This window comes from Chiloscyllium plagiosum, unplaced genomic scaffold (assembly GCF_037043375.1).
Source record: "Chiloscyllium plagiosum isolate Xiang-an unplaced genomic scaffold, Cpla_swu_hap1 HiC_scaffold_47, whole genome shotgun sequence".
NCBI lineage: Eukaryota > Metazoa > Chordata > Chondrichthyes > Orectolobiformes > Hemiscylliidae > Chiloscyllium > Chiloscyllium plagiosum.
In genome coordinates this window covers 21,344,501-21,356,586 of record NW_028270185.1, presented here as the reverse complement: position 1 = coordinate 21,356,586, position 12,086 = coordinate 21,344,501, and the positions used below count along the sequence as shown (strand labels likewise).

Here is a 12,086-nt window from a genome sequence, read left to right as displayed (position 1 = left end):
CCACTGCCCTCTGGGGCAGAGCATTCCAAACAGCCACCACTCTCTGGGTGAAGAAGTTTCTCCTCATCTCTGTCCTAAATGGTCTACCCTGTATTTTTTAAGCTGTGTCCTCTGGTTTGGCACTCACCCATCAGCGGAAACATGTTTCCTGCCTCCAGAGTGTCCAATCCTTTGAGACATATAAGATTATTAATCAGATCCCCTCTCAGTCTTCCATACTCAAGGGCATACAAGCCCAGTTGCTCCAGTCTTTCAGCGTAAGGTAGTCCCACCATTCCAGGAATTGACCTACGCTGCACTCCCTCAATAGCCAGAATGTCCTTCCTCAAATCTGGAGACCAGAACTGCACACAGTACTCCAGGTATGGTCTTACCAGGGTCCTGTACAGCTGCAGAAGAACCTCTTTGCTTCTATACTCAATCCCTCTTATTATGAAGGCCAGCATGCTATTAGCCGCCTTCACTACCTGCTATACCTGCATGCTTACCTTCATTGACTGGTGTACATGAACACCCAGATCTCTCTGTACTGCCCCTTTACCTAAATTGATTCCATTTAGGTAGTAATCTGCCTTCCTGTTCTTGCCACCAAAGTGGATAACCATACATTTATCCACATTAAACTGCATCTGCCATGCATCTGCCCACTCACCTAACCTGTCCAGGTCACCCTGTAATCTCCTAACATCCTCCTCACATTTCTCCCTGCCACCCAGCTTTGTATCTTCAGCAAATTTGCTAATGTTATTACTAATACCATCTTCTATATCATTAACATATATTGTAAAAAGCTGTGGTCCCAGCACCGATCCCTGCGGTACCCCACTGGTCACTGCCTGCCATTCCGAAATGGAGCCGTTTATCACTTCCCTTTGTTTCCTATCAGCCAACCAATTTTCAATCCAATCTAGTACTTTGCCCCCAATACCATGCGCCCTAATTTTGCTCACTAACCTCCTATGTGGGGGGGGGGGGGGGGGGGGGGGGGGGGGGGGGGGGGGGACTTTATCAACAGCTTTCTGAAAGTCCAGGTACAGTACATCGACTGGATCTCCCTCATCCATCTTCAGAGTTACATCCTCAAAAATTTCCAGAAGATTAGTCAAGCATGATTTCCCCTTCATAAATCCATGCTGACTCTGACCTATCCTGTTACTACTATCCAGATGTGTCGTAATTTCATCCTTTATAATAGACTCCAGCATCTTTCCCACCACTGAGGTCAGACTAACTGGTCTATAATTTCCTGTTTTCTCTCTCCCACCTTTCTTAAAAAGTGGTACAACATTAGCCACCCTCCAATCCGCAGGAACTGATCCCGAATCTATCGAACTCTGAAAAATAATCACCAATGCATCCACTATTTCCCGAGCCACCTCCTTCAGTACCCTGAGATGTAGACTATCAGGCCCGGGGACTTATCAACCTTCAGACCTAACAGTCTCTCCAACACCAAATCCTGGCAAATATAAATTCCCTTCAGTTTCAGGTCCTTCAGCCACTGTTACCTCAGGGAGATTGCTTGTGTCTTCCCAGTGAACACAGATCTGAAGTACCAATTCAATTCTTCTGCCATTTCTTTGTTCCCCGTAATATATTCCCATGTTTCTGTCTTCAAGGGCCCAATTTTAGTCTTAACCATTTTTTTGCCTTGCACATGCCTAAAAAAGCTTTTCCTCTCCTCCTTTATATTTTTGGCCAGTTTACCTTCGTACCTCATTTTTTTCTCTGCGTATTTCCTTCTTAGTAATGCTCTGTTGTTCTTTAAAAGCTTCCCAGTCCTCCGTTTTCCCACTTATCTTTGCTATGTTATACTTTTTCTCTTTTAACTTTATATGCTCCTTAACTTCCCTCGTCAGCCACGGCCACCCATGCCTCCTCCTAGGATCTTTCTTCCTTTTTGGAATGAACTGATCCTGCATCTTCTGCATTATACACAGAAATATCTGCCATTGTTCCTCCACTGTCATCCCTGCGAAGGTATTGCACCATTGAACTTTGGCCAGCTCCTCCCTCATAGCTCCATAGTTCCCTTTATTCAACTGAAATATTGTCACCACCGATTGTACCCTATCCCTCTCAAATTGAAGATTGAAGCTTATTGTATTATGGTCACTACTTCACAATGGCTCCTTCACTTCGAGGTCCCTGATCAATTCTGGTTCGTTGCACAATACCAGATCCAGAATTGCCTTCTCCCTGGTCGGCTCCAGCACCAGCTGCTCTAAGAATCCAGCTCAGAGACACTCCACAAAGTCTCTTTCTTGAGGTCCAATACCATCCTGATTCTCCCAGTCTACCTGCATGTTGAAATCCCCCATAACAACTGTAGTAACATCTTTGCGACAGGCCAATTTCAGCTCCTGATTCAACTCACATCCGACATCCAGACTACTGTTAGGGGGACTGTAGATGACTCCCAAGAGGGTCTTTTTACCCTTAGTATTTTGCAGCTCTATCCACACTGACTCTACATCCCCTGACTCTCGGTCCCCCCGCGCAAGGGACTGAATATCATCCCTTACTAACAAGGCCACCCCACCCCCTCTGCCCGTCAGTCTGTCCTTACGATAACACGTGTAGCCTTGAATAATCATTTCCCAGGCCCTGTCCACTTGAAGCCACGTCTCAGTTATCCCCACAATATCGCATCTCCCAATTTCCAAAAGACCCTCAAGCTTTGGCCTTGAGGATTTCCTCTCCCCCCCCCCCCCCCCCCCCTCCCTCCGCTCTCTCTCTCCCCCTCCGCTCTCTCTCTCCCCCCTCCGCTCTCTCTCTCCCCCCTCCGCTCTCTCTCTCCCCCCTCCGCTCTCTCTCTCCCCCTCCGCTCTCTCTCTCCCCCTCCGCTCTCTCTCTCCCCCTCCGCTCTCTCTCTCCCCCTCCGCTCTCTCTCTCCCCCCTCCGCTCTCTCTCTCCCCCCTCCGCTCTCTCTCTCCCCCCTCCGCTCTCTCTCTCCCCCCTCCGCTCTCTCTCTCCCCCCTCCGCTCTCTCTCTCCCCCCTCCGCTCTCTCTCTCCCCCCTCCGCTCTCTCTCTCCCCCCTCCGCTCTCTCTCTCCCCCCTCCGCTCTCTCTCTCCCCCCTCCGCTCTCTCTCTCCCCCCTCCGCTCTCTCTCTCCCCCCTCCGCTCTCTCTCTCCCCCCTCCGCTCTCTCTCTCCCCCCTCCGCTCTCTCTCTCCCCCCTCCGCTCTCTCTCTCCCCCCTCCGCTCTCTCTCTCCCCCCTCCGCTCTCTCTCTCCCCCCTCCGCTCTCTCTCTCCCCCCTCCGCTCTCTCTCTCCCCCCTCCGCTCTCTCTCTCCCCCCTCCGCTCTCTCTCTCCCCCCTCCGCTCTCTCTCTCCCCCCTCCGCTCTCTCTCTCCCCCCTCCGCTCTCTCTCTCCCCCCTCCGCTCTCTCTCTCCCCCCTCCGCTCTCTCTCTCCCCCCTCCGCTCTCTCTCTCCCCCCTCCGCTCTCTCTCTCCCCCCTCCGCTCTCTCTCTCCCCCCTCCGCTCTCTCTCTCCCCCCTCCGCTCTCTCTCTCCCCCCTCCGCTCTCTCTCTCTCCCCCCTCCGCTCTCTCTCTCCCCCCTCCGCTCTCTCTCTTCCCCCCTCCGCTCTCTCTCTCCCCCCTCCGCTCTCTCTCTTCCCCCCTCCGCTCTCTCTCTTCCCCCCTCCGCTCTCTCTCTTCCCCCCTCCGCTCTCTCTCTTCCCCCCTCCGCTCTCTCTCTTCCCCCCTCCGCTCTCTCTCTTCCCCCTCCGCTCTCTCTCTTCCCCCCTCCGCTCTCTCTCTTCCCCCCTCCGCTCTCTCTCTTCCCCCCTCCGCTCTCTCTCTTCCCCCCTCCGCTCTCTCTCTTCCCCCCTCCGCTCTCTCTCTTCCCCCCTCCGCTCTCTCTCTTCCCCCCTCCGCTCTCTCTCTTCCCCCCTCCGCTCTCTCTCTTCCCCCCTCCGCTCTCTCTCTTCCCCCCTCCGCTCTCTCTCTTCCCCCCTCCGCTCTCTCTCTTCCCCCCTCCGCTCTCTCTCTTCCCCCCTCCGCTCTTCTTCCCCCCTCCGCTCTCTCTCTTCCCCCTCCGCTCTCTCTCTTCCCCCCTCCGCTCTCTCTCTTCCCCCCTCCGCTCTCTCTCTTCCCCCCTCCGCTCTCTCTCTTCCCCCCTCCGCTCTCTCTCTTCCCCCCTCCGCTCTCTCTCTTCCCCCCTCCGCTCTCTCTCTTCCCCCCTCCGCTCTCTCTCTTCCCCCCTCCGCTCTCTCTCTTCCCCCCTCCGCTCTCTCTCTTCCCCCCTCCGCTCTCTCTCTTCCCCCCTCCGCTCTCTCTCTTCCCCCCTCCGCTCTCTCTCTTCCCCCCTCCGCTCTCTCTCTTCCCCCCCTCCGCTCTCTCTCTTCCCCCCTCCGCTCTCTCTCTTCCCCCCTCCGCTCTCTCTCTTCCCCCCTCCGCTCTCTCTCTTCCCCCCTCCGCTCTCTCTCTTCCCCCCTCCGCTCTCTCTCTTCCCCCCTCCGCTCTCTCTCTTCCCCCCTCCGCTCTCTCTCTTCCCCCCTCCGCTCTCTCTCTTCCCCCCTCCGCTCTCTCTCTTCCCCCCTCCGCTCTCTCTCTTCCCCCCTCCGCTCTCTCTCTTCCCCCCTCCGCTCTCTCTCTTCCCCCCTCCGCTCTCTCTCTTCCCCCCTCCGCTCTCTCTCTTCCCCCCTCCGCTCGCTCTATTCCCCCCTCCGCTCGCTCTCTTCCCCCCTCCGCTCGCTCTCTTCCCCCCTCCGCTCGCTCTCTTCCCCCCTCCGCTCGCTCTCTTCCCCCCTCCGCTCGCTCTCTTCCCCCCTCCGCTCGCTCTCTTCCCCCCTCCGCTCGCTCTCTTCCCCCTCCGCTCGCTCTCTTCCCCCCTCCGCTCGCTCTCTTCCCCCCTCCGCTCGCTCTCTTCCCCCCTCCGCTCGCTCTCTTCCCCCCTCCGCTCTCTCTCTTCCCCCCTCCGCTCTCTCTCTTCCCCCCTCCGCTCTCTCTCTTCCCCCCTCCGCTCTCTCTCTTCCCCCTCCGCTCGCTCTCTTCCCCCCTCCGCTCGCTCTCTTCCCCCCTCCGCTCGCTCTCTTCCCCCTCCGCTCGCTCTCTTCCCCCCTCCGCTCGCTCTCTTCCCCCCTCCGCTCGCTCTCTTCCCCCCTCCGCTCGCTCTCTTCCCCCCTCCGCTCGCTCTCTTCCCCCCTCCGCTCGCTCTCTTCCCCCTCCGCTCGCTCTCTTCCCCCCTCCGCTCGCTCTCTTCCCCCCTCCGCTCGCTCTCTTCCCCCCTCCGCTCGCTCTCTTCCCCCCTCCGCTCGCTCTCTTCCCCCCTCCGCTCGCTCTCTTCCCCCTCCGCTCGCTCTCTTCCCCCCTCCGCTCGCTCTCTTCCCCCCTCCGCTCGCTCTCTCTTCCCCCTCCCTCCCTCCCTCTCTTCCCCTCCCTCCCTCCCTCCCTCTCTTCCCCCTCCCTCCCTCCCTCCCTCTCTTCCCCCTCCCTCCCTCCCTCCCTCTCTTCCCCCTCCCTCCCTCCCTCCCTCTCTTCCCCCTCCCTCCCTCCCTCCCTCCCTCTCTTCCCCCTCCCTCCCTCCCTCCCTCCCTCTCTTCCCCCTCCCTCCCTCCCTCCCTCCCTCCCTCTCTTCCCCCTCCCTCCCTCCCTCCCTCTCTTCCCCCTCCCTCCCTCCCTCCCTCTCTTCCCCCTCCCTCCCTCCCTCCCTCTCTTCCCCCTCCCTCCCTCCCTCCCTCTCTTCCCCCTCCCTCCCTCCCTCCCTCTCTTCCCCCTCCCTCCCTCCCTCCCTCTCTTCCCCCTCCCTCCCTCCCTCCCTCTCTTCCCCCTCCCTCCCTCCCTCCCTCTCTTCCCCCTCCCTCCCTCCCTCCCTCTCTTCCCCCTCCCTCCCTCCCTCCCTCCCTTCCCCCTCCCTCCCTCCCTCCCTCTCTTCCCCCTCCCTCCCTCTCTTCCCCCTCCCTCCCTCCCTCCCTCTCTTCCCCCTCCCTCCCTCCCTCCCTCCCTCTCTTCCCCCTCCCTCCCTCTCTTCCCCCTCCCTCCCTCCCTCCCTCCCTCTCTTCCCCCTCCCTCCCTCCCTCCCTCCCTCTCTTCCCCCTCCCTCCCTCCCTCCCTCCCTTCCCCCTCCCTCCCTCCCTCCCTCTCTTCCCCCTCCCTCCCTCCCTCCCTCCCTCTCTTCCCCCTCCCTCCCTCCCTCCCTCCCTCTCTTCCCCCTCCCTCCCTCCCTCCCTCCCTCTCTTCCCCCTCCCTCCCTCCCTCCCTCCCTCTCTTCCCCCTCCCTCCCTCCCTCCCTCTTCTCTCTCTTCTCTCTCCCCTCTCTCTCTCTCTCTCTCTCCGTCTCCCTCCTCTCTCCCTCCCTGGTGGGTTGACAGCACACTAACAGCAATGTGTATTTGTATAGCACCTTTGGTATAAATGGCAGCCCTGAGCTGTTTGACAGGACCATTATTAAATGGAATCTGACACAATATCACCAGATGAGAAGAGAGATTGGAGCTGGTGGTGTAAAACCTGAGCAAGGAGCCTGGTGTTAAGGAGTGTCAGGAATAACATTTGTTGACATCAGCTCCCGTTCTGGCAACACCTACATGTGCATAGTTTGTTGTCTTTAAGCTCCCACTCACCCCCACATTTCCCATGGTCTCATCCCCATTTCTAGAATAACTCCATATTTACCTCCGACCCGAAAAGCCTCCAATTATCCGCAGCCCTCTTTAATCTGTAGTTGCTCCACTGTTGATGTGCCTGGGCCCTAAGCGCCCTCTCTAAGCCTCTTGTCGTCACTCTCCTTTTTAAAATCTGTCTCTTTGACTGAGCTTTCGCTTACCTGTCTGATATCTCCAGAAGAGCTCAATGTTGAAGAGGGTGGAGCTGGAAAAGCACAGCAGGTTCAGGCAGCATCTGAGGAGCAGGAGAATTGACGTTTTGGACAATCAGGAATGTGTGTGGTGAGGGGGGGTGTGGGACTGAGAGATAAATAGGAGAGTGCTACCTTCTCCCCCACCCTCTCATTTATCTCTCAGCCTCTTTCTCCCTCCATATTCCTGATGAAGAGCTTTTGCCCGAAACATCGATTCTCCTGCTCCTCAGATGCTGCCTGACCTGCTGCGCTTTTCCAGCAACACTATCTGGGGACTCTGATCTCCAGCATCCGCAGCCCTCACTTTCTCCTCGGAAGCTTAGTGACAAGTTTAGTTTGATGATTGCTTCTATGAAACACTGTGAAACATTTTACTGCATGAAAGGCTCGAGGTAAATGCAGGTGGTTGTTGTAATGAAGGAGGTGAAAGTCTGAGGGAGTTCCTTTTGCAGAGACAGTTGAAGGGTGAAGTGATGGAAATTGGGCGGGTGGAGGAAATGCAGAGATGTCTGAGAGGGTTGTAGGGACTGGGGGGGGATGGGTGGGTATATGGAGGTGGGGGCAATGGCAGAGGCCAACAGGGGCAAATAGCACAAACACTAAGGATGAGAATTTTAAATGTAATAATATTTAAAAGGCGTCTGGATGGGTTTATGAATAGGAAGGGTTTAGAGCGATATGGGCCGAATGCTGCCAAATGGGACTAGATTAATTTGGAATATCTGGTCGGCACGGATGAGTTGGACTGAAGGGTCTGATTCCGTGCTGTACATCTCTCCGACTCGATAATAAGTTGCTGCATCCTGAAGCAATGTATGTCACCAAACAATGGGATGATGAGGGAATGGAGCTTGGTGCAAAGTTGGAATCAGGTTACACAGGATTTAACAGTGCCATGGTTTTGGAAGGTTGGGAAATGGGAGAATGAGCAGCAGTACATTTGAATGGCCACACGAGGAGGTAGTGAGCGTGTGAATGAGGATTTCAGCAGCAGGTGAGCAGAGACTGGGCAGGAACACATGTTGGCTCACAGAATGGCAACCTCTTAAACTTCGAACCCTCATCCTCATGTTCAATCCCTTGACGGTTGGAGGAAGAGTGCCTCATCTTCCGCCTAGGAACCCTCCAACCACAAGGGATGAACTCCGACTTCTCCAGTTTCCTCATTTCCCCTCCCCCCACCTTGTCTCAGTCAAATCCCTCGAACTCAGCCTGCAATCATCTTCCTGACCTCTCCGTCCCCACCCCACTCCGGCCTATCACCCTCACCTTGACCTCCCTCCACCTATCGCATTTCCGACGCCCCTCCCCCAAGTCCCTCCTCCCTACCTTTTATCTTAGCCTGCTGGACACACTTTCCTCATTCCTGAAGAAGGGCTTATGCCCGAAACGTCGATTCTCCTGATCCCTGGATGCTGCCTGACCTGCTGCGCTTTTCCAGCAACACATTTTCAGTTCAATCCCTTGTGCAAATCTCAGCCCACCCTCCAGTCCCTACAACCCTCTTAGATATCCCTGCAATTCCTCCAGTCCTGGCCTCCTGCTCATCCCTGATTTCAATCACTTTACCCTTCAACTATCTCTGCAATGGACCTCCCTCTCAGCTTCACCTCCTTCAGGATGGAAAGGGGAGTGTCTTGGAACAGAAATGTTAAGGCATTGGAAGTTCACCTGATGGTCAGAGGGCACTGAGGTTGTAAACGGGGTGATTGAGCCCTGAGACAGTGCCTGGGGAGGGAGTTAGCTCAGAAGCAGGTCTGGAAGAGTACACAGCATGGCTGTGTAGAGGAGAGTCAACCTTGTCTTCTCTTTGCCTCCTCAGGCTCTGCGTTCCCTGGCCTCTCGGTCCTTCTCAACAACAGTCAGAAACCAGTTAAAAAACAAAGTGCCGGAGTATCAGAAGATCTTCCAGGTACCAGTGGTGGGATTCGGCACGTTTTATTAAAACTCAATTAGGGGCGGGGGGGAGAAATAATTTATGTCATAATTGATTTAAGGTCCCTCTCAAATCAAAACTCCAGAGGCAGGGAGCCGTATCCTGTGAGAAAATATTTCTAGATTTAAAATTAGAGTGCTTTTGCAGTCTCTAAATCATTGTGTCTGGAAGGTCTACAGCATAGAGTCCAGCGCCAGTCAAAAACAAACTACTCGCATTCCATTTTCCAGCGTTTGGCCCAATACACTGCCCGGAACCAGGCACTGATACAATACACTGACCTGAACCAGTCACTGATACAATACACGGCCCGGAACCAGGCACTGATACAATACACGGCCCGGAACCAGGCACTGATACAATACACTGCCCCGTACCAGGCACTGATACAATACACTGCCCCGTACCAGGCACTGATACAATACACTGCCCGGAACCAGGCACTGATACGATACACTGCCCGGAACCAGGCACTGATACAATACACTGCCCGGAACCAGGCACTGATACGATACACTGCCCCGTACCAGGCACTGATACAATACACGGCCCGGAACCAGGCACTGATACAATACACGGCCCGGAACCAGGCACTGATACAATACACTGCCCGGAACCAGGCACTGATACAATACACGGCCCGGAACCAGGCACTGATACAATACACTGCCCGGAACCAGGCACTGATACAATACACTGCCCGGAACCAGGCACTGATACAATACACTGCCCGGAACCAGGCACTGATACAATACACGGCCCGGAACCAGGCACTGATACAATACACTGCCCGGAACCAGGCACTGATACAATACACTGCCCCGTACCAGGCATTGATACAGTACACTGCCCGGAACCAGGCACTGATACAATACACGGCCCGGATCCAGGCACTGATACAATACACGGCCCGGAACAAGGCACTGATACAATACACTGCCCTGAACCAGGCACTGATACAATACAATTCCATGAATCCGGCACTGATACAATACAGCGCTATGAACCAGGCACTGATGCAAAACACGGCCCTGAACCAGGCACTGATACATTACTCTGCCGTGAACCAAGAACTGATACATTACTCTGCCGTGAACCAGGCACTGATGCAATACACTGCCCAGAACCAGGCACTGTTACAATACACAGCCCTGAACAAGGCACTGATACAGTACACGGCCCTGAACCAGGCACTGATACAACACACAGCCCTGAACCAGGCACTGAAACAGTACACGCCCCTGAACCAGGCACTGATACAATACACCGCCCTGAACCAGGCACTGATTCAATACACTGCCCTGAACCAGGCGTTGATACAATACACTGCCCTGAGGCAGGCACTGATGCAATACATTGCCCCAAAACAGGCCCTGATACAATACACCGCCCTGAACTAGGCTCTGATACAATACACTGCCCTGAACCAGGCCCTGGTACAATACACCGCCCTGAACCAGGCACTGATACAATACACCGCCCTGAACCAGGCACTGAAACAGTACACACCCCTGAACCAGGCACTGATACAATACACGGCCCTGAACCAGGCACTGATACAATACACGGCCCTGAACCAGGCACTGATACAATACAACGCCCTGAACCAGGCACTGATACAATACACGGCCCTGAACCAGGCACTGATACAATACACTGCGCTGAACCATGCACTGATACAATACACGGCCCTGAACCAGGCACTGATACAATACACTGCGCTGAACCATGCACTGATACAATACACCGCCCTGAACCAGGCACTGATACAATACACCGCCCTGAACCAGGCACTGAAACAGTACACACCCCTGAACCAGGCACTGATACAATACACGGCCCTGAACCAGGCACTGATACAATACACGGCCCTGAACCAGGCACTGATACAATACACTGCCCTGAACCAGGCACTGATACAATACACCGCCCTGAACCAGTCACTGATACAATACACTGCGCTGAACCATGCACTGAAACAGTACACACCCCTGAACCAGGCGCTGATACAATACACCGCCCTGAACCAGGCACTGAAACAGTACACACCCCTGAACCAGGCACTGATACAATACATTGCCCTGAACCAGGCACTGATACAATACACTGCCCTGAACCAGGCACTGATACAATACACTGCGCTGAACCAGGCGCTGATACAATACATTGCCCTGAACCAGGCACTGATACAATACACTGCGCTGAACCAGGCGCTGATACAATACACTGCGCTGAACCAGGCACTGATACAATACACTGCCCTGAACCAGGCACTGATACAATACACTGCGCTGAACCATGCACTGATACAATACATTGCCCTGAACCAGGCACTGATACAATACACTGCGCTGAACCAGGCGCTGATACAATACACTGCCCTGAACCAGGCACTGATACAATACACTGCGCTGAACCAGGCACTGATACAATACACTGCGCTGAACCAGGCGTTGATACAATACATTGCCCTGAACCAGGCGCTGATACAATACATTGCCCTGAACCAGGCACTGATACAATACATTGCCCTGAACCAGGCGCTGATACAATACATTGCCCTGAACCAGGCGTTGATACAATACACTGCCCTGAACCAGGCACTGATACAATACACTGCGCTGAACCAGGCACTAATACAATACACTGCCCTGAACCAGGCGCTGATACAATACACTGCCCTGAACCAGGCACTGATACAATACACTGCCCTGAACCAGGCGTTGATACAATACACTGCCCTGAACCAGGCACTGATACAATACACTGCGCTGAACCAGGCGCTGATACAATACACTGCCCTGAACCAGGCACTGATACAATACACTGCCCTGAACCAGGCGTTGATACAATACACTGCCCTGAACCAGGCACTGATACAATACACTGCCCTGAACCAGGCACTGATACAATACACTGCGCTGAACCAGGCGCTGATACAATACACTGCCCTGAACCAGGCACTGATACAATACACTGCCCTGAACCAGGCGTTGATACAATACACTGCCCTGAACCAGGCGTTGATACAATACACTGCGCTGAACCAGGCGCTGATACAATACACGGCCCTGAACCAGGCACTGATACAATACACTGCGCTGAACCAGGCACTGATACAATACACCGCCCTGAACCAGGCACTGATACAATACACCGCCCTGAACCAGGCACTGAAACAGTACACACCCCTGAACCAGGCACTGATACAATACACGGCCCTGAACCAGGCACTGATACAATACACGGCCCTGAACCAGGCACTGATACAATACACTGCCCTGAACCAGGCACTGATACAATACACCGCCCTGAACCAGTCACTGATACAATACACTGCGCTGAAC

The 12,086-nt window shown here is 54.9% G+C and overlaps 1 protein-coding gene across 1 annotated transcript in view; it reads left to right on the top strand.

Annotated features, from left to right (window-relative positions):
- The window catches only part of cox7a1 (cytochrome c oxidase subunit 7A1), a 78,970-nt gene that overhangs the window by 23,213 nt on the left and 43,671 nt on the right, over positions 1-12,086 (top strand). Inside the window, exon 2 of the mRNA XM_087984134.1 lies at positions 8,626-8,715. Coding sequence (XP_087840260.1) covers positions 8,626-8,715 — 90 coding nt within the window. The remainder of the gene's footprint in view (positions 1-8,625; positions 8,716-12,086) is intronic.